This window comes from Strix aluco, chromosome 7, assembly GCF_031877795.1.
Source record: "Strix aluco isolate bStrAlu1 chromosome 7, bStrAlu1.hap1, whole genome shotgun sequence".
NCBI lineage: Eukaryota > Metazoa > Chordata > Aves > Strigiformes > Strigidae > Strix > Strix aluco.
The window spans coordinates 37,753,218-37,779,498 of record NC_133937.1 but is presented as its reverse complement, the minus strand read 5'-3'; the positions used below and the strand labels follow the sequence as shown (position 1 = coordinate 37,779,498).

At 39.9% G+C, this 26,281-nt stretch overlaps 1 protein-coding gene across 2 annotated transcripts; it reads right to left on the bottom strand.

Moving 5' to 3' along the window:
* Window positions 1-5,927: 5,927 nt before the first annotated feature.
* ABRAXAS2 (abraxas 2, BRISC complex subunit) lies at window positions 5,928-26,281 on the bottom strand. Of its 2 annotated transcripts, XM_074831494.1 has the most exons (10): window positions 26,157-26,281; window positions 24,978-25,068; window positions 21,947-21,983; window positions 19,299-19,365; window positions 16,557-16,747; window positions 15,870-15,989; window positions 15,147-15,231; window positions 13,979-14,023; window positions 12,986-13,100; window positions 5,928-8,157 (listed from the first exon to the last, which is right to left on the bottom strand). In XM_074831494.1, exons 1-10 carry the CDS (start codon window positions 26,226-26,228, stop codon window positions 7,691-7,693), a joined length of 1,290 nt encoding a protein of 429 aa, XP_074687595.1. In that variant the 5' UTR covers window positions 26,229-26,281; the 3' UTR covers window positions 5,928-7,690. The 2 variants fall into 2 exon arrangements, with proteins under 2 accessions (XP_074687595.1, XP_074687596.1); XM_074831495.1 differs by lacking the exon at window positions 13,979-14,023.

The following is a 26,281-nucleotide window of genomic DNA, read 5'->3' as shown; positions in this document are numbered from 1 at the left end:
TCTAGTCAGGTTATCTTCTCATTTTCTGTTCAGGGAGTTACTGCATGGCACTCTGAAATTTGAGGCAGGATCTAGGATTAAAAGAGCCAGAGGCCTTCCTTGCTAAAGTGAGTTGGAGTAGTATTCTTCATCCTCTCTCTAAATTCTGATAATCCTGTTTGCCTAGAGGACACAGTTCCCACTTTGCAGCTGCAATACTGTGCTGTTGCAACTGTTTTCTCCTTCTACACCACGTTCTTTGTTAAAATAAATCCCTGTGGTTTCCCTGGGCTCCTTGCATTACCCAACCACCCTCGGCAGCAGGGAGATTGCATTTCTCATGCTTTCTGAGAGTGTATGAGGTCTATCACGGACGTGCAACCAAGTATTTCCAGGTTTAGAGGAAAATGAGTGACCTGAGCAGCTGAAACAAAGGCCAGAGGAGTCTAGTGTTATAAAGACAGACAGGGAAATTTCTTAAATTTAGGCAACAATTATAGTTCTTACCTAAAGGAGAGGTGCAGGTGGTTTAGTTGGGAAGCATGGGCAGGTTCATCACCATCCTGCCACGCAGGGGTTGGCAAGAGACCAGCCACCACCTCCCGCACCTGGCAGTAACGCAGTGGGTGGACATCATAACCTTCTGTGACTGCTTGTACGGTGTTTGAGAGCCTTCAGTGGAAGGGCAACGCTGGAAACGATGTCCCCAGCGTGTGAGGAAGTACAATGCAAGAGACAGACTTAAGGAGAGACGGTGGGAGGACTCACCCGGTGTTCAATTAGCAGCTTGGGAATCAAGACTCCCACCTCCAGCTCCGCGGCTGATGCACATTGGTACTTGTCAAAAGTTCAGCTTTCCGTTCTTTCAAGGTTCAGGGCTGTATTAAATTTAACATCACTACGTTAAGAGTTATTCTTAGCAAGTGTCATCTAGCTTAATATACTCAAATTCAGCAGAGCATTAATCTTTCTGCACACCAATTGTATTATTTCACGTGACAGCCAGCAAATGAATGGTCCAGACCTGCAAGAGCTCAGAGAAACTAAGAGGTGAGAGGTTTGATTGCCAGCTGGAATCTGGTCGAAAATAAAAACTTAGGTCAGTTTAGCGCTGGTTGAAGTTGGGGGTCATGGTCCTGCTCACGCTCCCCTTTCTGGATGTTCAACAAGCAGCTGGGTGTGGGTTCCCATTTTACATTCCCACTTCTCTGAGGTCTCCCCAAGATTGGGCTGCCTTGTCCTCAACCTGCCCACCTCCCATACATTTCCTAGATGACTCTTTACACTTCTGCTACATTTCTGAACAAAGATCACAGCAATACCTTAACAGTGTTCAGTAAATCAGTGTATACAATTTATCCTCTATCTTCACCAACTCCTGGGAACTTCTTGGGTCCAACTGGTGCTCTAAGCAACCAGAATCCTTTCTCCTCCACACCTACATAGTCTCACCTTCAGACTTTGGCAGCCTCTTCAAACTGATAGTGAGGGAGGAAAAAAATTAAATTACTTAAACTAGCCTTCCAGTCTAATCTAGATAGATCTCCCTGGTAGGTGAAGAAAGATCTCAAAATTATCCACCACTTGCTTAATGCACAGCATGCTTAGGGAAACACATTTGGGCTGGAAGCTTTCTGTCCAAAGCTAGTCAATTCGATCATCAAAATTGAATTTATATTCTATGAAGGAATCTTGCCTTTTGGTTAAAAGGCTATATAGCATCCAAGGGCCACAACAACCACACTCCAGGATACTAACCTGCCAAAATCCCATGGTAAAGGAGAATGGTGCTCATAGAAAACAAATCCACAGCTGTATTTGTTTGCCAGTTCATGGCCAGCACCGAGGCAAAGCTGTGCTTGGGATGCTCTTCATGGGAAGAACTTCTTGGGAAGATCTTCATACCTCCAAGTGTCACAGGTGGAGGATGCTCGTTCTACCTTTCCCTGGTAGTAGACAGGAGTCTGGGAAGAGTCACTCTGGTGTCGGTTTGTCCAGCACCAGGAGAAATACCATGGCTGCCCAGGGGCAAGTCCAACAGCAACATCACCAGTCCCAATGCTTTTACCATCCCTTTACAGGGATTTTAACCAAAGAAATGTCCTAAAAAAGCCAAACCCAACTAGAGCTGACACCAAATATCAGTTATCTTCAGATCTGACAGATCTATGAAGCAATTGCTCAAGAGATAAATGTACATTTTCTCTAAGCAAGTGTTTGTGCTTCACATTGAGTATGAAGTGTCCAGACAACCTCACAGTGATGTTCCACATGTTGGAGGAGTAAATTCGAACCTCTCTACAGGCTTAAGACAAAAACTAGCTGAAGAGCAAGCAGTGCCTTCGGTGCTGCCTTTCAACCAGGAACTCTTGCTGCTCAGAGTAGAAAGTTATTGCCACAGCATTTGAGTGATATAATTCTGTTTAATGAACTTTTTTCCAGGACTCTTGAATAAGAACATTTTAAGAAGGCTCCATTTCTGGCTAAAATTAGCTATTCCTTATTAGTACTACAGACCACCAATGATCTCTGCTCACAGCTTCGAGATAGCAGCTATAGCAGCCTCTCGCTCTTGAAAATATGTTAGAAATCACAAACTGGCACAAAAAATTTGCTGGAACAAGCCCCGTGGTGGAAATAAGCCTTCTGAAGGGAAAACCCTTAGCAGTACTATTTTTCCTCCTTTGGAAAAAAAACATTTGCCTAAAGAAAAATGCTGAGCAGGAAAATAACTAGTAAAAGATTTTCTAAAAATTGCTTATAGTGGAAGAATTTCAAAACACCTGTATGTTTCTTCTATTACTGACTTGTCTCTTGAGGATTTTTCCTTCGTAACACCTTCTCCAATAAAGCCAAAGGAAATAAATATATGGTTGACAAATCCACACAAGGGAAATGACCAACTATTCTCTTTGGTAACAGGTGAATACTGAGTGCCCTGATGCTGGCAGAGCCCCCCAGCACGCCTTGTGCACCACGAGGCCTCAGGAGAGCCCGAGAAAATTAATGAAAAACCCCACAGCGACCTGTGAGTGCCATAGAAGCAGCAGCTTTCCCAGTCTCAATGGCCCTGAGCTCCTTCTGCAGAGCTTGGCGGGCATCCTTTCCCTAATAAGCCTAGAAAAGGCAAGAAGGTATTTTCTTTTTGCTGGACAATACCCAGGGAAAAGACAAGGAGCTGCAAATTAACATCTTGTTTAAAGGTCAGAAAGAGGAAATATCAACTTTCCTAGATTTCCACTGGCATACAGCCTGCTGCAGGATTTAATCCTGACCCACCTGGATCTGGTATTAGGTGCCAAGAGATGCTGACGGGATTCAGAGGCTTTGGATGTAATTAAGGTAAAATTACCATCAGATGTATAGGAAAGTGTAGAAGCTTAGCTTTAAAAAAAAGCCTATAAAGTTATTTTATCAGAACCCAACTGTACAAGAGTAGTGGAAGAGCTTGCAAATTTAGCAAGGCAGCTGTACACCCCCCGCTACAATGTGCTTGAAGTATCAAGATTAGCAGTCGCTCCTGTTATGAAGGTGCGAGGACAGTCCTTAGGTTGTTCTAGATCTAGGTAGGAAATGAAGGTCTTTGTTCAGGGCCTATAAAAAAGCAGTCATCTTAAAACACTGGCCTAAACTGGGAGAACTTAGGCATGAGCTGTACACCAAAGCAGGCTGCTGGGCCGGGCAAGACAGACACACCAATTGCTAATTTTTCGTAGGGAAGGGAGCAGAACGAACACGGCTCCGAAGCAGGAGCTGCCGAGGCTCCAGGGCTGAGCCACTGTTTCTTCTGGACTCTTACTGCCATTCTCAACTCCATAAAAACTGAGCATCCCAGCCTGGTTTTCTAATAACACCAAGACTTTTCACCTGTTCTAGCCCCTCTCTCTCTCTCATGAACAGTGATCAGCCCCCTCCATCCCCAATTTTGTTTGAAGCTGGTAAGAGACAGCCCTCTCTGCTTCCGCCAGCAGAAGTAACACAAGGCCTTCCCCGTGAGGAATCCACAGGCAGTTTTGTTCACAGCGCAAGCAAATCTCCTTTTTTCTCCTATTACAACTTCCACTGAGATGCTGCTGTGCTATAGGCTATTTACAGGTAAGCAAGAGTGAAGAGTAAGAAAACAGAGGAGTCAACAATTCAGAGAAACATTCTTACACTTTGTTAGATGAGGTGTGAAACATGAAGCCAGCAAGTTTGCCCGAGTCTTTTGAAGGTGAAAAAGGCAAATTTGAGCAGTGTGATGTTAGGGTCACTGTTCTGACCACAGGCTAGGAAAAGGTGTCCAAGCATTTAGCAACTCACTAATGAAATTCTGATTAAGCTTCTTTTTCCTTCCTAAATCTCTAAGCTGTAGAAGTGAGCGGTATAAAGGTGTACGTACACACAGATTACACAGACAAGTACAAGCATGTACGATAGGGAAATGTGTATGTGAAACCACCGTAATTTTATAAATCAGGAGAAAGCCTGAGGAAGATTCTTCTCAGAGGAAGCCAGAGATCAACACCTTCCAAGCTGATCTACAGCAGCCATGGAAGAGCCAAGAAAAGCAAGTCTATTATTAAAAGACTTAAAATAAACCTTGCAGCACTGAAAAAAGCAATGTTACAGACCAACAAACCAAAAGGACAGACAAGTCCTGACCAAACACGAACCCTTTCACACAGCATGACCCACAGAAAGGGTAAGGAAAGCACCAACCAGCCCAGCAGATGTGTCCACAAGCAGAGCTTCACCTGCAAACAACAATTCCATGACCATGCACCCTCTACACCTAGAGGATTTCTCTCCCACAGTAATTATAAGCAGGATATGACAGAAGATGCTGCTGTCAATTGGATCCGATGCAATACTGATTTCTTTAAATGCTGTCTACTGCTTTAACCAAAGTCATGGTATAATAATCAACCTGTGTAGTCATGAATATGCCAAAATTAAAGATGCTCACGCTTCCTGCTGCCAAGATGCACCGTTCCATAAGCAAATAGAGGACTTGGAGACTCCCATAGTGTCAGTCCTGGCTAATTTCAGAAATATTTGGTGATGCTTTCTTTTGTAAGCATATGTGATAGTTCTAATTTATTAAGATTTTCCATATGGCACGTTCCTGTTCTTTTAGCTATAAACAATCAGGGGATAGCGATCAAAGTAAATTTGGAAATAAAGGAAACAGTCATTTTAGGTTTCTCACAACAATAAACCAGAAAATATTTCTTTGTAGCAGAAAAACTACAGGATTTTGAACTAAAAGGCAGGGATGGCAATTTTTGGTAGCTTTTCTTCAATGCTGCCTACCTGGCAGTGAGTGGACATTGCTACGGGTCTTGCTGCTGGGTTTCGGGCTCCTGAGAATCACCGAAAGAAACTCTTCAGGGGCCAGACATGGGAATCGGGTACTTCATGGGTATGAAGCTCTGCTTTTCTTTATGACTAAAGCTGCTGCCTGTTGCCTTCAGAGGGATCACAACTCAACACCATTATTTTTAACAGGGCTGTAATGAAAAGAGCAAAATCCACTCACATGTATTTTTACCAGCATATTATCTGATTTTTTTTTTAAAAACTCATCAAAACCACACCCTTTGTTCTTATGAGTAAGCAGTTACAGTAAATGAAAGCACCTGCACACAGGCACTGGCTAGAGGGCACAATTACATACTTGTTCCACCTCCAGTCACCCACACGTTCTGTGTAACACCAAGTAGAAGTTAAGACATCTTTTGGCATTAAAAGACTCCAGAACTCAAGGATCTTTGTATCAACACAATCATAAGAATGTGTGGCAGATAGGCTACACGCATGGATAGTGCTACCTCCTCCCCTGTCTGTTGGATATCCCCCCAAGTCCTACAGACAGACCAGCTTTAACAAATCAATTTTCAGCTGCATTTCCACATTCTGGTGAGTTATTTCACTGACATGCAACCTGACAAATATTAAAATATAAGTTACAGGATTAAATAAGATTTTATTGTCACATTTAACTGCTTTGTCAGAGATGTACATTTTGCAGGTTTCTGTGCGGAATAAAAATAAAAACGGTAGTTGCCATCTTGTCAATTCTGCTTTCGACAGAGACACATCTACAGCACCCGAAGCGCAGGTGCTTGCGGCCAGCCAGCACCACCACCACAGCAAGTTCTCTGTTAAATGGATGGCAACGCTCGAGGACAAAATGCATCAAGTTAAGGCTAATGAGAATAATGTAAAACAGTTAAAACAGACCACTAGATGTTTAAAGGTGGAAACACTCAATAGAAGAGTGACAATTTTAACACCTCATTTTTTCCAAAGTCATTTTGCTTAATTTAGTACAGGTAAGGAGAGGCTAAGGAACAGACTTTTGCCTACATATACAACACATACTGAAATTTTAGTCTTTTGTAAATCCAATATATTTCAACTTTTAAGCAACTGCTTTGTTCTTCTGGGTGTAAACCTAGGAAGTGGTTATTCACACCTCAAAGTGATAAATGCTTAAGATAACCTCATCTTAAAACATGTATTTTCTCATTTACAGATCAGGGATAAAGTCCAATAATACAACTTCTTAGTGGCACAATTTCACATATTTTGGGCAACGTTAGTATACAAGCAGTATTTAAATAAAAATAAGTGCATCCAAACATGAAATTCTCTAAATATACCACACTTCATTTATCCCAAATGGCAATTTTCTGACAAGAGCTGTAATTCAAATTAAAATAATCATTTACACATTTCATCCAGAGGCAAAGAGGTAATAAACCCAGGGGACTCTCCAAACAATCTTCTCCTACCCTATCCCCTATTTATTACATAAAATAACTCATCTAGAAGCGTAAATCCAATATTCAGATGCAAATAAAATGCAAGAAGTAGTCTCTGATGCTTGTAATTTGCAGACTCCAAAGTCCAATCACGATGGAATTTACTACTTCTGTCAGTCATTTACTCCTGTATGTGCACTTTGTATTTATGCTAAAATAACAAATGAGACAATAAATGAGGCTAGTGTGGCATAAAGTCGTTGTAAACCCAGCAAAACCAGAATAATTCTATTTATGACATTCATTTGGATGATTTACCAGTCATCCCACCCCCCCACACCCTTTACAGAAAAAAAGGCAACCATCATTTTAAGTGATACACACATTCTGCTAGTAAAAAAAGTTGAAACAAACCCCTTCTCTGTTAAAAGAGCATGCCGATAGAAGGTAGACCACATCTGTTCCAATCAGGCTTCTCAGAATTATCAAAATTTCTTTGCTTGTAGAGGCCAATTTGGCTTACCGTAGAAAGCTATTTTGAAGGCGGCTGATATATTTATTCCCTTTCAAAAATTAAAATTCAAGGCATGATAGTGCAAGAGGTAAGTTTTGATTTGAGAACATTACTTGTAGACTAACTGTGCTTAGTTACTACATCCCAATTTACTGTCTTAAAGAAAATACGGCAACAAAAGCTAAAGATCTCTATAAATTTCATTTTGCCTAAATTTACCAGTACATCCATGAACCTCATCAGTATTAGTACAACTTGATTATCCTAATGATTCCATTATAAAACTTGCAAAATGTATCACAAGGTGAATAAACCATCTAGTGCAAGTCTTCTACATTTTGTGTGCACAGTAATCCTGTGTAGTTCATTTCCTCCAGGTTAAATCCCCAAAATCTCTCTGTAACAATTATGAAAAAAACAGTGTCATGTGGATTTATTTTCCCCCCTATCAAATCTGAGAAGATTGAGTGTTCCTGGAATCACCATCAGGATGTGTCGAAGGTCGTGAATCCCTTGTCTGTGAGTATTCACTGTCAGAAGACTCCGTAGGTTCAAGCAAATTTTCGTAATCACTGTCTTCTGATTCGTCAACATTGTCACCAACCGCTCTTTGGGAAGATGGCATGGATGCTCCATTACCAGAATATTTCAATCCTGCATTTGTGGAAACATAACTGGAAGAACCTACTGCTTGAGGTCGAGGCATAAAAACATTGCTTTCTAGCAGACCATGACCAACAGTACTTTCTTGATCGGTTGCATTGAAATCAGAATAGGGAGGGGGAGGATCAGAGACGTCTGAATCTTCAAGCGTGCAGCCTTCCACAGCAAATCCAGTGTAGGACATTCGTGGAACAAACATAGGTTCCAAGTTGTCTGTTGGCATTTGCCTGCTTAAAATTGCTTGCTGCATTCCTACAAAAGCAAAGAACATTGGTGTACTTAAGGTTTACTTGGCAACATGCTTTACATAGCCTAGCTGTTACCTACCACACCCACCAAGCCCTTAGCTCTTCTCTCTTCCTTCTTTCTGGTGGTTGTTACTAGATGTTCATCCCTGGCACTGCTTGAATTCAAACTCCAGCACTGCATCTTTTCCTCTCAGTCTCCACTACTAATCTCTGGCAATTCTGATCTTCATATTGATGACGAAGACACTATCCCTAACCATCCTGTCAAACCTTGCTTATTGCTATATCCTACTCTGAGCTTGACAAAGAATATCTTCCCTAAATTTCACAGTGCATCCATGAAACTCATCAGTATTAGCCCAACTTGATTACCCTAGTAATGCCATTTCAAACTAAAATGCATTAGAAAGCAAATAAAGTGCAAGCGTGCTACGTCTTTATGTGCAGAGTCATCCTGTACAGTTAATTTCCTCCAGTTTAAGTCCCCTAAAAACAGCTACAGAAGTTTCCATAACCTGTTGCTCTTTCACCTCATCTTCTCTCTGTATTTCTCTGTTCCTTCTCACATCAACAAGTACCTATGCTAGGGCTCATCGTGTCTGCTCCTCTCCACCGACGTCCTCCTCAGTACCAAAAGCTTGACTCCCTTTTGATCAGAGCATCATCAGCTTCTACTGTTGATATTACACCTTAAACACACACTTGCATGCTTTCTCTTACAATGCCCCTTGTGCTAGGGGACAACCTCATGAACACCACAGCAGTTACCTTGTCTTTTTCCCCTCAAATTATGATTTTAAAATCCTTCCCTCCCAATGTCTGCGATTAGCCTAAGGGGTGCTGAGATCCCCATATATCACACCCACCTTCTGCTAGCCAGAACATCTCTACTCCCATGGTATCTCATGTTTAGATTGCTAACTGGCTACCAGAGCAAGAACCATCTTCTGAACCCGTGTTTCTCTATCCCTAGCCCGCGATCCACAATCAGGGCTCTTGCACTAGTGCAGCACCGGTAAGGTACGTTGTTCACTGTACCTGGAAAAGTCAAACATGATCACTGAAATTGTTCCTTACGAAGAGCCACATGTAACAGGTAACGCCACCACTTCTGTGCTCTGACTTGTATTTAAGTAATCGTACAGTTAGACACTTGCTAGAAATAAATTTGTCCACTAAGGACAGGGTCTCTTTCCAATCCACGTGGTCTTAACAATCAAAGTGAGACCAAAACCCACAGATCTGTCTTGTCTTTAAGGATTTCACAGCATCTCCATGTTTCATAACAAATAGATAGTAGCATAAGCACTACGAGGATTAAAAAATAATAGCTGAAGAACTGGTTAAAGAACAATTCAATGGTTAACAGTCACATTGGAAAGATGCATCAAGATGAAGCTTCCACAGCTCTGCACCGGAACTATACTCGCATTAACAACCTAAATGATGGAATTTAATCAGCACATGCTTATTAAAGTTACAGATGGTACTATGCTAGTAATAGACACATGTATAACAGAGTATCAGAGCAGGAATTTGAAAGTGATCTTAAATGAGATGATTTGAAAAATAATTTAAGACTGACACGCACAGCAATAATGAACTGCACAAACTGCAAAATGCAATTACATCCTTCTGCAGGAAAGAAACACAGGTTTACTGTTGACTTATGTAAACTATAAATATCAACACACATTAAGTATGCTCAGCTGTTGAGAAACAGGTCAGTTATTTCAGTAAGTACTGTAATGGTTAAGACTACAACTACAATACTATATCTAGTTTTGAATGCCACAGTTCAAAATAAGGAAAAACTGGAGAAATTCTACAAAAAAAAAAAAAGGACTCGTTAGAGTTCTAGATATCATACCTAAGAGGAGAGACTGCAATAACTGGGATAATTAGAGAAGACTGAGAAAACAGTTTCAGTCTTCAAATATACATACAAGGCTGCTGTGGAAAGGTAAGCAGAAGACTGCGTAAATTAGAGTAGTATACGTTAGACACGAGGAAAAGCTTCCTTGCAGGAAGGTTTGTTAAGCACTGGGAGAGACTTACGTTTTCAACTGGTTTCTAACTGGTTATTAATCTCCAAATATCTGTCAGAATTGACACCGGTGCATGTAAAGCTGCCTTGCAGCTAGGTAATAGACAAAATGCTATCAGCTCTACTTACTGTAACACCATACTTCTGGAAAAAGCAAAAAAATCAGGGCGGAAGAGTTCCTTTAGTCGAGTCAATAAGATCTCTCTTCAGTAATAAAAAGAGCATATTCCCTCAGCGGCTACATAAGAGCACTCCATTTTTTGGTCCACAATATGAGAACTGCAGTGGGAGACCTCCTGGCATCTGGGAAGTGCACAGCACTCACTATACCCCAGAACATGCTGCTACGTGTACAAAATTATTTCAGTGATCCGGCACGTAAAGTCTCAACTGACTTTTATGCTGGAGTCTTAAAGTCATAACCTGTTAACCAAAAGCTTGTAAGAATAACAAGCTTTTACACAACACTACCACAGGAATTTGAATCAAATGCTCCCTTTTCCTCCAGCTCAGAGAATAATTAACTGGAACATTTAACTCACTAAAAACAAGGAAATTCTCCCGATATTGAGAAAGTGAGAGAACAGAAGGCCAGCTTCAGTATTTAGCTACTCACATCTAAAAATATTGCAGAGATACAAGCTGCATGTTTTCTTGTTTCAGCCCTCTCACATGATTATCTGCTCTGGCATAAATTTTCAGCCCAGCATTTGCATCTCACTGGTAGTATCTAGAGGCTAGCACTGACTGCTCTTCCTCCTCCTCCCCCATCTTTTGCCATATGGGCTGGGATCAGCTCCAGTCACACTAAATACCCATCTCTACTTCTCACTAGCTCTCGTAGTAGCATTTCCCTGGCTGTTTCATCTACAGCCAAGCAGGAAACAGCCGTGACTCATGCCACTTCCATCTTTCAAATGGTCTGCGGCTGATGCTGGCTCTTTACGTTATCTTTGAGGTTCAGAGAAGGAAGAACCTGGGCTGACAGATCAAGCTTTGCTCTAAAATGTTCATGTGATAACAGTACCTTGCTGCCCGAGAAAATAAAAATATTCAGTCATAGCTGCAGAGGGGCCTATTGCAGAGTTTAGCATGTTAACCCATCTAAGCCATCTTTTTGTCTCAGACACAGCTTTAGATAACAAGACACACAAATAATAAAAACCTTCTTGTAGCTAAAATTACAAAATTTGGTTACTTGCTTATCATTTCAAAACATAGGAAAAAGAAGTAGTGTTTGCTGAAATATGTAATTTGCTTATAAATCATTTTTTTAAAAAGTATTACTTTCCATTTGCCCAGTCGCTGATCCTGCTCTCTACCTTCAGTCTTCTCTTACACTCACAAATTAAATTAGATCAGCAGTATCTCCTTGGAAAGGCTCAGGCTCTTCACAAAAACCTCTCTACTGCTAAGCAAAAGTCTCCTGAAACCACATGCAATTTTGAAGAAGGAGGGACAGTGTGGCAACCAGCCAAGTATGCTCACACAACAGGTCTCACCGATTCAGAAAATTATGGAGCAGCAAAAAATAGATGAACACACACCTGTTACTGGCTTCCCCTACCAGTCCTAAATACATACTATGGACACTTGTACTATTAATACAGAATGCAGAACCAACCCTAATAAAAACATGGATTTTTAATAGGACTTATTTGCACCATGGAAACTTAAACCCCACCAGCTCAATATAGGTCTTCAAAACATGACAGAAGTAATTTCTGCATTCATAGCTTCACTAGAAAGAGAAGACCATTATGCTTGTGTTGCCTTGAATAAATCAAAGGATTACCTGATTCAGCTTCCCCCCAGATTAATCCCCCTAAGAGACTGCAAGAAGGACAGTATTTCAGTAGCTTCATGGAATTAAAACTAATACAGATTGAAATTCATACCAGTGATGATATGGTACTTGAAATAGGTAGGCAAATTCCAACAATATTCTGCATTTAAATAATTTCTTCCACTTTCTAGCAGGCACTCCTGAAGATAGGTATGACCTCAAAAATGGACTTTCGGAAAGATTTAGTTTGACACTGAAAAGTGGTATTTCAATGCTAATCATGTTCACCACCAAGTCAGCAAATAATACAAAAAATGTTGACTAAACTAGGATTCAGTAACTATGAAGTGGGAGAGGGAGAAGGAAAAAATGTAGATGGTCTCCTCTACATGAGTGGTGAAAAACCTTGTGCATCCACCAAAAGCTACAAGGTCAAAAATCATCTAGACAACACTGCAGATGATCTATGCCAATGTTCATCACCTAAGCACTCATTTTCCTTCAGCCAGTTTGTCTCCAAACTGAACTCTAACTTAATTGGTGCTGGGCTTGTATTTGGAAATAGGGTTGGGCAGTGGGAAAGGGAATAAAGATTTCAAAAAAACCATTGACAGCTACTGGCCTGTAAAGACAGTACCCCGTTTCTGTGTAATACTTCAAGAGGAATCTCTCCACTGTTTAGATTTGCTTTTTCCATTCCTGGCTTTGCTCCACTTTTCCTTTTCTACAGCTGATCTTTTCCAGTGTTATTTCCAGAACTGACTTCCTTGTTCTTTCTCTACAGCTTCGTCTCTCTCCTGTGTTTTAAGTTTGCTAATGCTGGATGACTCCTACAGAAATATCTGCAGTACACATACTTTCACAGGTATCGTTCAACGTAAATCCACCACATACCCTTCCCAATGTTGTTTTTTTTCTTTTGCTATGAGCTATCAAGAATACAACTCAAAAGAATTCCTTACAGCATCTGCTTCTGAAACAAAGAAAAAGGCAACTTACTTATTTCTTGTTCTTTTTCATTTTTCTTTTGTGCGATTTGCCTTTTCAACTTGTTTACATCAGCTTGAAAAGATTCAACAACACGTTCACTTTTTTCTACATCTATACATACTGCCTAGGAGAAAAACATAAGATACACTAAGATTTTGCAAAAATACATGAAGGACTTTCATGACAACATTAATAAAGCCAATACCAGACAAGAAGCCATTAAAAGCACAAAACTAAGAGCAGGAGTTAACTGTATCAGAGCATAATATTCTACTTGAAGATCATTTTCTTTACTGGCTGTTGCCAATTCTCAACTGCTGCATGATAGGAAAAGCATTCCCACATAACACATCATTACAGGAAGATTTGTAATAAAATCCAAAATTAGTTCTTCCTACTTGGAAAAGACATTTTTTCCTAAATACACTGTTGGTAGCACAAAATGATACTATAGTAGAATGATTTTAAAGTGTAGCATGAAGGTGCATACTTTTTGTACTAGACCAAATTCAAACAGGGCTATGAAACAGCTGACTCGAGACAACTGTCCTGAGCTGATCTCCTAACCGATACCTCTATTAAATAAACAAGACCCATGGATTTTTTCAATAAGATTTCCCTATACTGGTTAGGAAATGAATGTGAAATTTTCATCGATAGATCTCAGTTTAAAAACCAGTTCCGAATAATATTGATTTCTTTTTTGATCTAAACATGTTATACTGGATATTGTTTACTTCAAAAATTAAGTATTAGCCATTATCATTAAACATGATCAGTTTTGAAGAGTACACAACTCTAAAAGCACTGATGAGTCTTAATCAGTAAGTCACTAGCCATTTACTGTTTCTTCTCTAAAAGGTTACTGTTAGTGATCTTACAGAGTTGAAAAAACATTAACTATGCTTACAGTTCTATATTTATTTTTTAGAAGTCGATAAAGTTTAAACCCTCCCAACTAACTGGTGAATAATGCAAATACATATGCATCAGCTGCTTTACCATGTAACTTATTTCCAGTCCTGTAACATTCTCTGTGAAAGTCACCTTAAAGATAAAAGTTCCTCAGGTTAGATAACACCTAAGTTACTTTTAAGCTCTGTAAACAACGTACAGCAGCACGATTTACATGGTGAAATATAACCAAGTCATAGTTTTAACAGGTAGGAAGACAACTCCCCGATGATGCTACATTTTCCATTTTTCTAGACACTAATTCGAACGACAGCAAGAGCACAAAGGGATATATGCGCTCTTGGCAAAAACAGTGTTACAGAATAATACCATTAGCTAATGGGGTAGACCTCTGAAAACAAATGTTCATGTCTCCTGAAGCCAGCAAGAAAGCTGTCTGCCTTCTCGTTGCAAGTTACCCACCTTAGAAGGCAGGTTGGAAACAAGCAGCTTCCACCAAGAAATAGTTCTCCTGCACAAGAAGGGGCAGGGGGTGGCTGGAGCCAGCACTGCCTTGTTCTCTGCTCTACGTGCCAACCAGCATCGCTAAGCTGGAGCATAGACAACAAATCCCTCTGGGGCAGATGTAAGGGGAAAGCCTGGCAATAAGTTGGGACTACAGCACAATTAGCAGATGTGTGTGCTCCTGAAGCAGCACAGCTAGGCTGCTCTTCACACAGGACAAGCTGTGAATTGACAAGCTTACATTTAGTAGATTTGACACTCAAGGCACTTTCAGATGCTTTGCTGCATTTGGAGCAGGATTCACTCATGCTCTACACAAAACATTCACAAGTTTTAACTAACAGATGGAGCTCTTTGCTGCATGCTACATACCAAGAGCCAGTAGTCATTTTTAAACTCACACAGGCAAGCCTTTAAACTTGTGCAAATCTCTACAGCCTTCAGCAAGGCTTTCCTTCAACACGTACTCTTAAAAATAGCTAACGTCTCCCAGAAATCACTAAGCATTAAATCATTCTCACTTGCAAAAGAGAAAGAATTGATGGTATTTGCATCAACCACTTTTACAGCATCCACTGCAAATGCACACATTAAATTAATAATGAAATGTGTCAGTTTCTAAGTCAGACTTATTTTCCTACAGTTCATGATAAATTGTTTATGAGCTCGAAAAATCTCCATCTCCTCCACTCCTGATTTAACCAAAGGATGAAAGATGCCAATACTGACCAATATTAAGTAAGGAAATTACCTGTACTTTTTCCTGAAGTGCATTATAAACCTGATATATAGCCCTGATGTCCTTCATCACTCCGTCTTTGTCAAAAAAATCAGTACTAAAAAAAAGCAGAAATCATTAGTTAAAAATGACAACACAAGTAGCTCATGCTGTCTTTGAACTGCTATTAAGCAGTCTATCACTATGCTTCTAAAATGTATTTTATATTGCTAAAAACATACCATACTCTCAAGAACCAAAATTTGGACAGCAGCATATTCAATACCAAAATTCCTTCTGGAACAATAAAGTCCCATTTGAATGAGATTAAACTTGTGCAGCAATCTTTACGCTTGTATAATTTCATTGTTAACAGTCAGAAGAGTTACTCTGCATTTACAGCATTTAATTAAAATTATTTAAGAAAAACAACACTTCCAAGTCAGAGTTCAAGTTTTCAACCAAGCTTGCACAGAGAATCCCTTGAGGGGGCTGGAAATCAAGTAAGAACTTCCAGCCAGAAGGCCCACAGCACCAACTGGCCATACCAACTCTGCTTTTCTGATTAGTGCACCGAGTCCCCTTTGTTCTTCTGAAAGATTCAATTCTAGGCAGGAAAAAAGCACACTAAAAACTGACCATTCTCCTCTAGAACTAGTTTTTTCCTACTTGAAGTGCTTATTTGCAGTATTCCTTGGAAGCTATAGAACAGAGATCTTGATGACTATACTTCATCTGCAAAGGAAAAATCCTTACCCGTGTTCCTTAATAACTTTGGCATAATTCTGAGAAGTATTTGGCACTGAAGAAACTTTGTATTCCTGTTGACTAGTGTTGCCTAGATTAGGAATAGTAAGTGACACCCTTTGATTATACCTGTAGAGAAAGGTTAGAAAGACTTATTTCATATTCAAAAGATTATGTACAATAGCCCTAATATTACCCCATCTCTGATGATCAGAACTCATCTAATTTTAAAGCTTCTGCATTAGGCTTATTATAAAAGCTTTTAAATATTAGAAATTGGGTTCAAAATAAATGCATGATCAAAAACTCCCTTAAGATGGACCTACCTCTGTACCTCTTAGAACCTTTCAATTGTTCATTCAAGCTACCACAGATACAAGAAGGGTGAAGCTACATTCAGGCCTATTATAAGAAACATGGTACTGACATCTGATTTCTCTTAAAAGATTTTTTTTGTTGTCTGGAGATTTAAAGACTGAAAAGAACATTTGCTCCTCCCAATACTTTAATGTATAAATTACTTGCACAGAAAAAAAAAGCTGTCATCACTAACGATCGTACACCAAGACACTTGACAAACACAAAGCTTTCTTTACATGTAAACTGCACAAACTTCAAAATAGTTTAGAGTATAAAGAAGAGCAGTAAGGAGCAGGACAAAACATGAGGATTGGTTCATATAGAGAGATTGCTTACCTTCGGTTTGGTCTAAAAAGCACATATTCTAAAGCATGTGTTGAGTTATTTGCAGTGGAAATGAAGCTGAAGAGAAGGAAGACAAGATCAGGCACTCCAAGAATGTGTGTCAGCTGTTTATGAATGATGTGCTCTCTGTAAGACATTTGCTGCTGAGTGTTTCTCCTAAATCGGTACCATCCAATAACATTCTGTAATCAAAGTACATCAGAAAAAACCCAAAGTATTAACAGAGCTACAGATTTACCTTCTGATAATAAAGTTACTAAATCTGTGGTATCACATGAGTTAGCCAATAGCTTTATTACAACAAAATCAGACTGAATTACTAGAGGCTTGCATCTATTAAATTACCCCAAACAAGTGCCATCCTGTTACAGCACAGCATCAATTGCTCAACCTTACTGTGCTCCAAACACCTGTGTGTCCTCAGTGGCATTCAAGATCCCACTTCCAATATACTTCAGTTGTTTAATTTTAGCAACAAACCTTGGAACATCTTCAAATGATTAGATTTGAGCTGTTTTCAAACACAGTAGATGTGGGTTTTCTTAAGCCTAAATATTTCAACTGCCTATTCACTTGTATTGATTTGTAAGACATTTCCGGGGCTTCACAAACATATTTGCAAATTCATGTCTGTTCATGAGACATATGGGATTAATCTGCTGTGTACAACAAGAAAATTATCTCATTGTGTATTGAATTGTGAAAGATTCGTATGCACATCAGATAAGACCCATTCTAATTCAATGATTATTTTGAATACAACATGCATTAAACTCCTTTATTTCATGTAAACTAACATATAATTTAAGAGATTAATGGAAAAGGACACATCATTAACAATTTGCTTTAGGAAGAATCCCAGGAATAGGCACTATCATGCAGTGATGCATTAAGGCTGCATGAATACATTCAGTGGAATAGAGCAGATTCTACTTATTAAACAATATGAGTCCTGTGTTAGACAAAAAAGTGGAAGTATTGGTTTTAACTTTTTGTACTAAATCTGCACAATTACTTAGTCTGAATGCAATAAAATGTGCTTAGTTTGCTAACAGAAGAGAATACAAGACTCTCTTGGTTCCTGGACAGGAGTATTTTTTTTTCCTTTTTTGATATTATGATAATTACGGTCATTAAATCTGTGGTACCTCAGTCACTTGCAAGTCTTAATTTCTCCAGTTTTGCCTATTTCCCACCACAAATAATGCATCTTGCCAGAGTCTCCCTGCAAGGTTGGTCCTAACAAAACAAAATTCAACTGAAAACTAGTGGGAGACAAACATTTTTAATTATGTTTTTTGCCTTGTCTCCTGAAGGGGAATTTAACATGCCCTGTAGTGTTCTAGAGTAGAGTTATGGGGTTACAGAATTCAGGATCTGAGACTGGAAACTCACTCCATCAGCATAAAGACAAAACACCTATGTACTCAGCATAAATATGTTAGTATACATAGAGGAGTTTGAGAGCATTTGCTGGAAGAAACAGACAAAAAAAAAAAGCATTACAATCATCAGTGTTGCATAAGGTGCATGGATTTAGGATTTGCTACCCTAAAGATCCCTCCTCAGTGTACAAGCCTTGTCTGTAAGCAGAAGCCCACAGCTCAGGTGGGTAAGGTGACCTGAAAGTAAAGACTGCAAATTGGCAATTGAGCAACTGCCATCACACACTTTGCATGATGATGATCAATTCACACAGTAGCCATTTTTACTCAGAGTAGCCCAAGTTACACTCAAGTTGCCCATGGAGGACAGAAATCCCCAAAACTCCAGAGGCTGTGCCCTGACAGTTGGCTCTGCTACTGGTGAAATGCAGCCAGCAGTGCCACACGCAGCTGAAGTGACATTGGTTTGCTGCTGCTTTGTAAAAGTCAAAACAAGAAAAGAGGTCTTGTTTTAACCCCTACGTTGTACCATCTCTGGCACTAACCAGACCTTGAAAGCCAAATTCATGGACTAGTGATGCTTTCCTGCTAGGTCTAATGAGGTCCATGGTTGCCACAAATTGAACCATGCAAGCCAGTCATCCGTCTTTTTGCCAGAGAAAGCCAACTGGTGGATTCCCTTCGCTACAATAGGAACCACACCTTCAGCTCTGCTCTTCAATGTATTAGTTCATGAGAACTTCTGATTCAATTACTTGATAATTAGAAAGATAGTGCACAAGTATGGAATGAGATGAAAAAAAGGTTTGACTCCTCTCCAAAAAACTACTAAAATTTAATCTTAATAGTAGTTGCGCTACTAACAACGTATGCGTGACAAAGCTAGGACAACACATCTGACATAACCGATAGAACCATTTTTCCAGTTTAAAACAGTGCAAAAATTCAATTACAAGGCTGTATCATTACAACTCTTTCACATGAACTCTTTAGAGCAGATTTACAGATCAGCTACATTTTTGTTAGTTGCAGCAGTGGAGTACGCGATCATGATGCTACATGTTTAGCTCAGAAATTTGAGTGGGTTAATACCAGCCCTTCACTTTTTGAGACCGAAACTTAAATTCTTTGCATTTCTTCAGGGAATTTAGACATTGTCCCCAATTTAACCTAAGCACCATAAATCCACCAACTTCTGTACAGGATAAGCCTTGGGTCAAAGCAAAACATCAGATTTGTGAACCAAAATATTTCTTCTAATTAACTACCTTCGTTTGTTTTCCAAAACCAGTCTTTCTAATTATAGCCTCTAATGACTAGAACAGGAGGAAAAGATAGAAAAACTTACTTTTCTTCGGTCTTTAAGAATCCTGTCCAAACTCTCCTCATTAACCTTGCCTGCATAGTCATAAAAGCTTGAACCAAAAAGGAAGAGAGAAAGGTAGGTACACAGTTTACACACACACATTATACATAAAAAATTCATACTTTGAGTGTTCTCCAAATAGATGGCACTCTATACATTTCAAAGCAACTTCTACAGTTTTACCTTTATCAACATAGGTCAGTATTCACACCACCTACTTAGATATCTGTGTCAGGTGCCATATAGAGCACAGGGGTTTGACTGCACACCTAGCAGACAGAGCCCGTTGCTTATGGAGGAAGGTGCAGAGCATTTAAATTAGATGTGTGAGACTAGCTGGTGTGAAAATTCTAACCAGTTTTAAACCACTAGTAATGAAATACAAGATGCCTGTAATTATTAGTTTTAAAATGCTTTCATTGTGCACGTTAGTTTGCTGCCTAGTATTTCACTGGCAGCCCCTACAACAAGGGGTATGTAAATAAATGGACTGTGTAATTTTATTTTGACCAGCATTTGTAAAACCCTGCTTTGATAATAAGAGGCCTAGAAGAAAGAAGAAAGGAAAGCAGGGCCATTTTACATGCAACTACAAATCAATTTCTTGAGCTCCAGTCCTGCAATTAGACTCACATGACTGGACCCTTGAAGCCAAAACAGTTATATTGAGGTCAGCAAGAATCCAAAGTATCACGGTCCTTCCACATGGCTCTACTTACAGAAAAGAGGCCCGAACCCTGACGTGTTGTTATTTTGAGGACACGACAGATTTAAGAATTTATACATCTATCTACACAGATAGATATTTAAAAATTTATAAAGCTGTCTACACAGACAGGTTTATAAATTCAAGTAGATCACACTTCATGATAAAAGGAAAAACATTTGAAAATAGATTCCTCCTTGACTTACCTGCCAAGTCCTTAGTCTCTTTCAAGAGCTGATATCACTAACACCTAAAGCAGTGCAGGAAAACACTCTGTTTTAGAGGTCTATGATCTCAACTCTTGTGTGTAGGGGTAAAAAAAAAACAAAACAGAAAATCCTGAGCTCAGTACTTGGCTGGTAAATAAGGGTGGAAATAAAATTTGTTTTAAGATGCAATTTATTATGACTATTAAGACTACAACTAATTACTAATTTGAGATACTACATAATATTTGCATAATCTTTACAATTTGTGTTCACAATATTTTCACATTCTTGTAAATAGCAGATATCCAATTCTTTCTCTTTCTATGGTTTATAATAATTTTCTTATGGGATGAGCAACTAGTATTAACAAAACACCTTCATTTGAAAACTGCAGACAGAGAAATCGGTCCTTTTAAAATCCTTGCTTCTTATTCAGCTCCCACGTGGTGGTAAAAGCACAGGAACCAGGCCTGTTATACTCAACATCAGCAGGGCCAGCTTACAAGAGTACTGAGCAGATGAGCAATAGGCCTCCTCAGACTCGCTGCCCTGAAGTCAAAAGGATAAGGTAGAATGCCCCAAAAATCAGCATCCGCTGCAGCTAACGGAACAGAGAAACCAACAGCATGCTCTGGTACTGATAAAAGCTATATGAGCTGTGAGAGTTTTCCCCTGTGCTCTGAAGTAAATAAATTCATCAGTTTTCTTGTGCAGAAAGCATGCAGAGAAGTACAGACTTCTTCCCCTTCCTCCATCAGCTCAGTTACTAACAATCAATTTCTTGACTGGGGAGCAGCAGTAAACATGATCGGTTTTGATATGCGCTGCACAAAGCATCGCTGGGAACCAGAGAGAGTCTACTAGACACTGGGATGTTATCTTCATGTGTAGAGTCTCTAGCATTTAAATCACTTGGTTAAGAGTACCCTCTCTGTAATTATCAGATAGCAAGTGAGAGACTGCAGCTCTTGTCTCCAACGTACCCAATGTCAATCATAATATCTGAGGTACTGTGTCTTCTTAATTGGCTGGAAATCTCTACATAAAGAGGAGATTAATTGGGAATTCCTTCTAAAAAGAATGTTTAGAGAGCAATTTAGAAGCCATCACTGTATAACAAGTGAAGACAATAGAGAAAAGCTACACGTAGATGGAGGCTGCCAAATAGAATATATTAGACCTATATTTAATTTAAGTTTTGGAGTACAGGAGATCAGAAGGCAAAAATAACTAGTAAGCTGAAAGTTTCAGAATAATTAGTTAGTGCGAGTGAGTACAACTAACTACAAACCAACTTGTTAACCCAGCAAGTTACTAAGGTTAGGGCACACAAGGTGTTCTGTGACCCACGAGGCCCAAGCAGAGCTGACCTAAGAATACAATAATTTAAACTAGTTTTGACATTCATCCTAATTATCAGAGTGATATGATTTGATCTGACTGCTATCCTACCTCCACTAACTACCTGAGGTGGAAATTCAAAAATATAGATAAATAAGCCTGTACCTTGGCACCCTTTCTACCCTAGGGTAAGGGCTACTAAAACTGTAAACTCATTCTCATAGTTGGTGCCATCTATGTGCACTTCTGTATTATCACAAGATGAGCAAACAATGCCAGCACTGGTAGGTACATTTGAAATACTAATATATTTCAGTGAGCTACCTATTTTTACATTCTGCAGCCAACACAGGAAGACAACAGAAAATGCTTACCTAAAGAGTTTTGAACAAGGCTCATGGTTATGGATTTCTGCAACAACAAACAAACAAAAAGAGACATATGTCCAACTGCTCAAGGTAAAGAGAAATTACAGTGGCATATCTTGCATGAACTTTCCACATCACAGCTACTGAGCAAATAAACATTTGTGTCAGACCACACACCGCCCTTAATGTCTCAACAACACTTGATGACACAGCACCATACTTGGAAAATCGGCTTCTCTAATCTGCCATTTTACAGAGGAAAATCTATTAACAAGAAGCAAGACATACACTGGCTCAGATACACACTTTTGGGACTATTTTATAGTTGTAACCTCCTCAAAGGCACTTATAATTTTTTTTCATTTTGATAAACCTTTCTACAACAGTTTACTTGCATTCATACACACTCTTTATTACTGCAGCAATGAATTAAAAAAAAGGGATGGGGAAGTGAATCACTGAAATGCTATACATTGGAGTATTTAAAAAGGCAAGGCAAATAGAACCTACGATGAGAAAAGGGGTTGAATGTCACTCCAAAAGAGTTAGCTGCAGTTAATGATTTTGTTATATGAAGTATTAAAAAGTTGAAGAGGTTGTAATAAATGCTACGATGCTTATTTAAGCAGCAAAGGTTATAACATGTCAGTAATCCCAGAGAAGAGTGAAAAAAGAGCAAAAATCCAATCCATGTTATCTCTAACACCAAGCACGACTGACTTTTTTGTGGTGTTTAGTACTTTAAAGGTCTCTGCTCCGACTTTTTATCAAATACAGCTTATCATTTATTCATATTATTATACCTTGATCACATAACTTTTGTCTGAAGCTGTATTTGCTCAGACTGAATAGCACTTCTGTGGCAATAATATTTCAAGCTCCTGTATCAGAACCCCACCGGAGGGTTTAGCAACAACTTTGTTTAGACTCTTCCTTCCTGGAGGGTGACTCACCACCTGCTGTTCTGAAAGCCACAGGCTGCTCATGATTGCCATCTCAGCAGAGTCAGAATCAGATCACAATTCCCAAGAACAACAGACTACACACATTAGCATCTCAGCATATTTAGCCACTATCAAAACAAGGCCCTGAACATCCACAGCAGCCGTACTGCCTGAAATTGGTCATTTTCACTGGCAAGAACTCCTCATGATGCTGCTGTTAAGTTACTGAGTTTATTTGGAATTGTTTAAAAGTGTATCAACCCCCTGTTTTCACACTGGCATACAGGATTCTGTGGAAACGAGCCACTACACAAAGCCAGTGAGTGTAATTATTCCAGCTTAGACCAACGCTTTCCAGCAAATATATTGACTACAATGGCTGAGAATACATACTTGAGTCTCGGGTTGTTATGTTGCTACACAGACCTTGTCTTTTGAAAAACAGGAAGCAACAAGCCTACTGCTCAGAACACATGAAGCAGCCATTATTCTAAATTTTTTACACAGTGCCTTCTTTTTTTATATATATATATATATATAGTACCTACACTATATATACACACACATATACTCAAACACCATCACTAAGCTTTGAGACAGCAGACACATATGAATGTTAAATTCATCTGTGACAACAGTGCCACAAAACTGTCAATGTCAGTTCATGAGTTGAACTGGGAGATCAAGAGTTAATGTCGATGAATAAATATTGAAGTAAAAATTTGGTAAACAAAAATATCCAGAAGATCTCCAGGGGCATGTAATTTCCCTTTTCAGAAAATAACTGTCACCAAGAATGTGACAAAAGAGTTATCTAAAAAGGGAATAATTTTTAACACCACAAACACTTGGTTTATGAAACCACGCCGAGACTGCAGTTGGTGACATTACTGTATTACACTGTCAACAATAACTAAGATCAGTTACCACTGAATAGTAATGTCTAGTTTTCTCTGAACAGACACAGCTATCAGCTGCCTGCCTTTATACAATACTTTGATAGTGATCATATACACACACAAAAAATCCTATGCCTTTATTTTTTGTAATTTAGCTCAATTAACTACAATTAATTGACACTTCACACAGTCAATTTATCACCCATGTTTCCTTAGGAATAACCAGGACAGGAAACTACTTCATCTTATGGATTCTTGTCTACACAACCAACACACTACTTCAAGGCAGCAAGTATCCTGAGACATAACACAGTACACACTTTTGCAGGTCCTTAGTTCTGTATCAGGATAACATTTGGGAGTCAAATCGCAATATGTTTGTGTGTATTAGCTAAGCTTTATGCAGACTCTGCTATGTCATCTGAAATCAGATCCACAAAGCCAGGTACGTACACATTCAGGTTTTTAAAGAGGGTTTAGATGCATTTTAACATCAGGTTACATATATGTAAACAAAAAAGGCATTTTCTTTCAGAGGTTTCCTATTTTCTATAAACCATAGAGCTTAAAACATGCAACAGCTTCTCACTTGTGTATAAAAATATCTACTTCAACCAACAACACTTAACAGCAAGATCTTAGATCTCCTTTCACTTTTCACAACAACAACAAATCAGCTGTACAGTCTTTGTGCTTATCAATCAAGTAAATTGTTTGACAAACGCTCCTTGGGAAACCTTGCTGTGACAGTTTATGATGTCATCAACTACCAGCCATCCATCCAAACCGTCTACTGGAAATTTGCCCCCTTTCAGTATTAGTAAATCAAGCAACACATTTATTTTATTTTAGGCATATGCTTGCATTTAGGCAACCATATCAAGCTGGAAACTCCCTGCAGGACCAAAAACCAAATAAATAATATCTCCATCATGAAATGCAGATAAATGTCTTCAAAGAACAATCTTTTCTCACAAAAGGAGATGCATAAAAACCCCGTATCTAGCAAAGGATTGTTTCCTTTACTCACATCTCAACCACAAACACACAAGTACTATAAAAAATGCGATTCTGAAAGACTGGAACACCTTGTGCTGGTCTCACAAGTGAGGTAATTCTTACTGAATTGTTGCACTGAAAATTGGAAGACTGAGCAGTACTTCTTTCAGAATTTCTCAAAGTTCTATTACTTACCAATCACTTGTAGAAATTCAGTGTTGCTGATCTGTGAATCACTAATGCTAAAGGTCTCTTCTTGTCTCACCTCTCCCAGCAGAAATCCCTCCTACAATTTTAAAGGAAAAAAGAAAGACTAAAAGTAGAAAAAAACACTATATAGTCACTTACTGTAACTTTCTTAAAGTGAAGAATTAAAACAAAGATTTAGTTTGAAATACATATCTGAGCTGCAGTAAGTCCTTAAGTTTACTGAGATCAATTTTCTGATTTACCAACACCCTTTCACAACACAATAGGAACAGGTTGTCTGAAAATAATATTCTACCAAAAGCTTTTGCAGGTAACACAAAATTTATACAAGGCAAACACAGATTATGTAAAGGAGTGCTCTGCCTCCAGTCCCAGCTACACAGGCAGATGGTGGATGAGGAGGAGGCCTGTTCTACCAAAGTTAACGGGAAGTGGAGTTTACATCTGCAGAGGTTTACTCATTTACATATGAAGATCGGGCTGGACCTTGAACAACACCAAGGATCATAAAACTCAAAAGGTAACTTAAAGTCATCTTTTATTTTCCATCCCTGCCCAAAATGAGGAAGGAGAATAAGCAGAACCTGGTGCTTTTAGCACAAGCACGGAAACGGTGATGCATCGTTTCCTGGTGCAGAGATACTGGAGCAGGCCCAGACCAGAAGTTTGTCAACAAAACGGAGGGGCTGAGAAACACCCCCGGTTCTGCACCGTAACCGGGGTTCGTTACCGGTGCTGGAAAGCCAAAGCTACTGCAACCTGCACCCGCACTCCCGCAGATTTTAAACACGCGTTTTCTACCTCCAACCGATTCCCTGCGTGGCGGGGTGCGGCCCCTGGCGCCCCACACCCGGCCCTGCGATGCCCCAGAAGCGCAGGGCGGCCGACGGCCCCGCCAGCAGCGAGACCCAGCGGCTCTGCCAGCCACCCCCTCCCAAGCCGGGACCGGGCGACGGCCCAGCGGCCCCCGCAGCCACCTCTACCGGCGAGGGGCACCTCAGTGTCGCCGGCAGCAGCCGAGCGGGGCCGTTACCCCCCGGCCGGGGCCCAGCCGGCGGTGGCCCGGCCCGGCCGCCGCTCGGGGAGGGAGGCGAGCCCCAGAGCGCAAGAGACACCCCGCCGCACCGGGGGGAGGAGGCGGCGGCAGCGGCCCCGGACACCTACGTGGTCGGCGCTGCTGTTGGCGCTGTAGTAGCAGACGGAACTGAACGTGTAGCCCGAGATGGAAGCCGCCATGATGGAGACCACCGCCGCCGCCGAGCCCACAAGCCACAGCGCGGCTCGCGGCC

Bases quoted from the DNA above. Each gene is read 5' to 3' on its own strand.
- ABRAXAS2 (XM_074831494.1), bottom strand. From the start codon at position 26,228: ATGGCGGCTTCCATCTCGGGCTACACGTTCAGTTCCGTCTGCTACTAC. The intron at 21,984-24,977 runs GTAAGTAATAGA...TTGTTGTTGCAG, and splicing joins TGAATTTCTACAAGTGATTG to AAATCCATAACCATGAGCCT. The intron at 14,024-15,146 runs GTAATTTCCTTA...TTTATCTTTAAG, and splicing joins CACTTCAGGAAAAAGTACAG to GTGACTTTCACAGAGAATGT.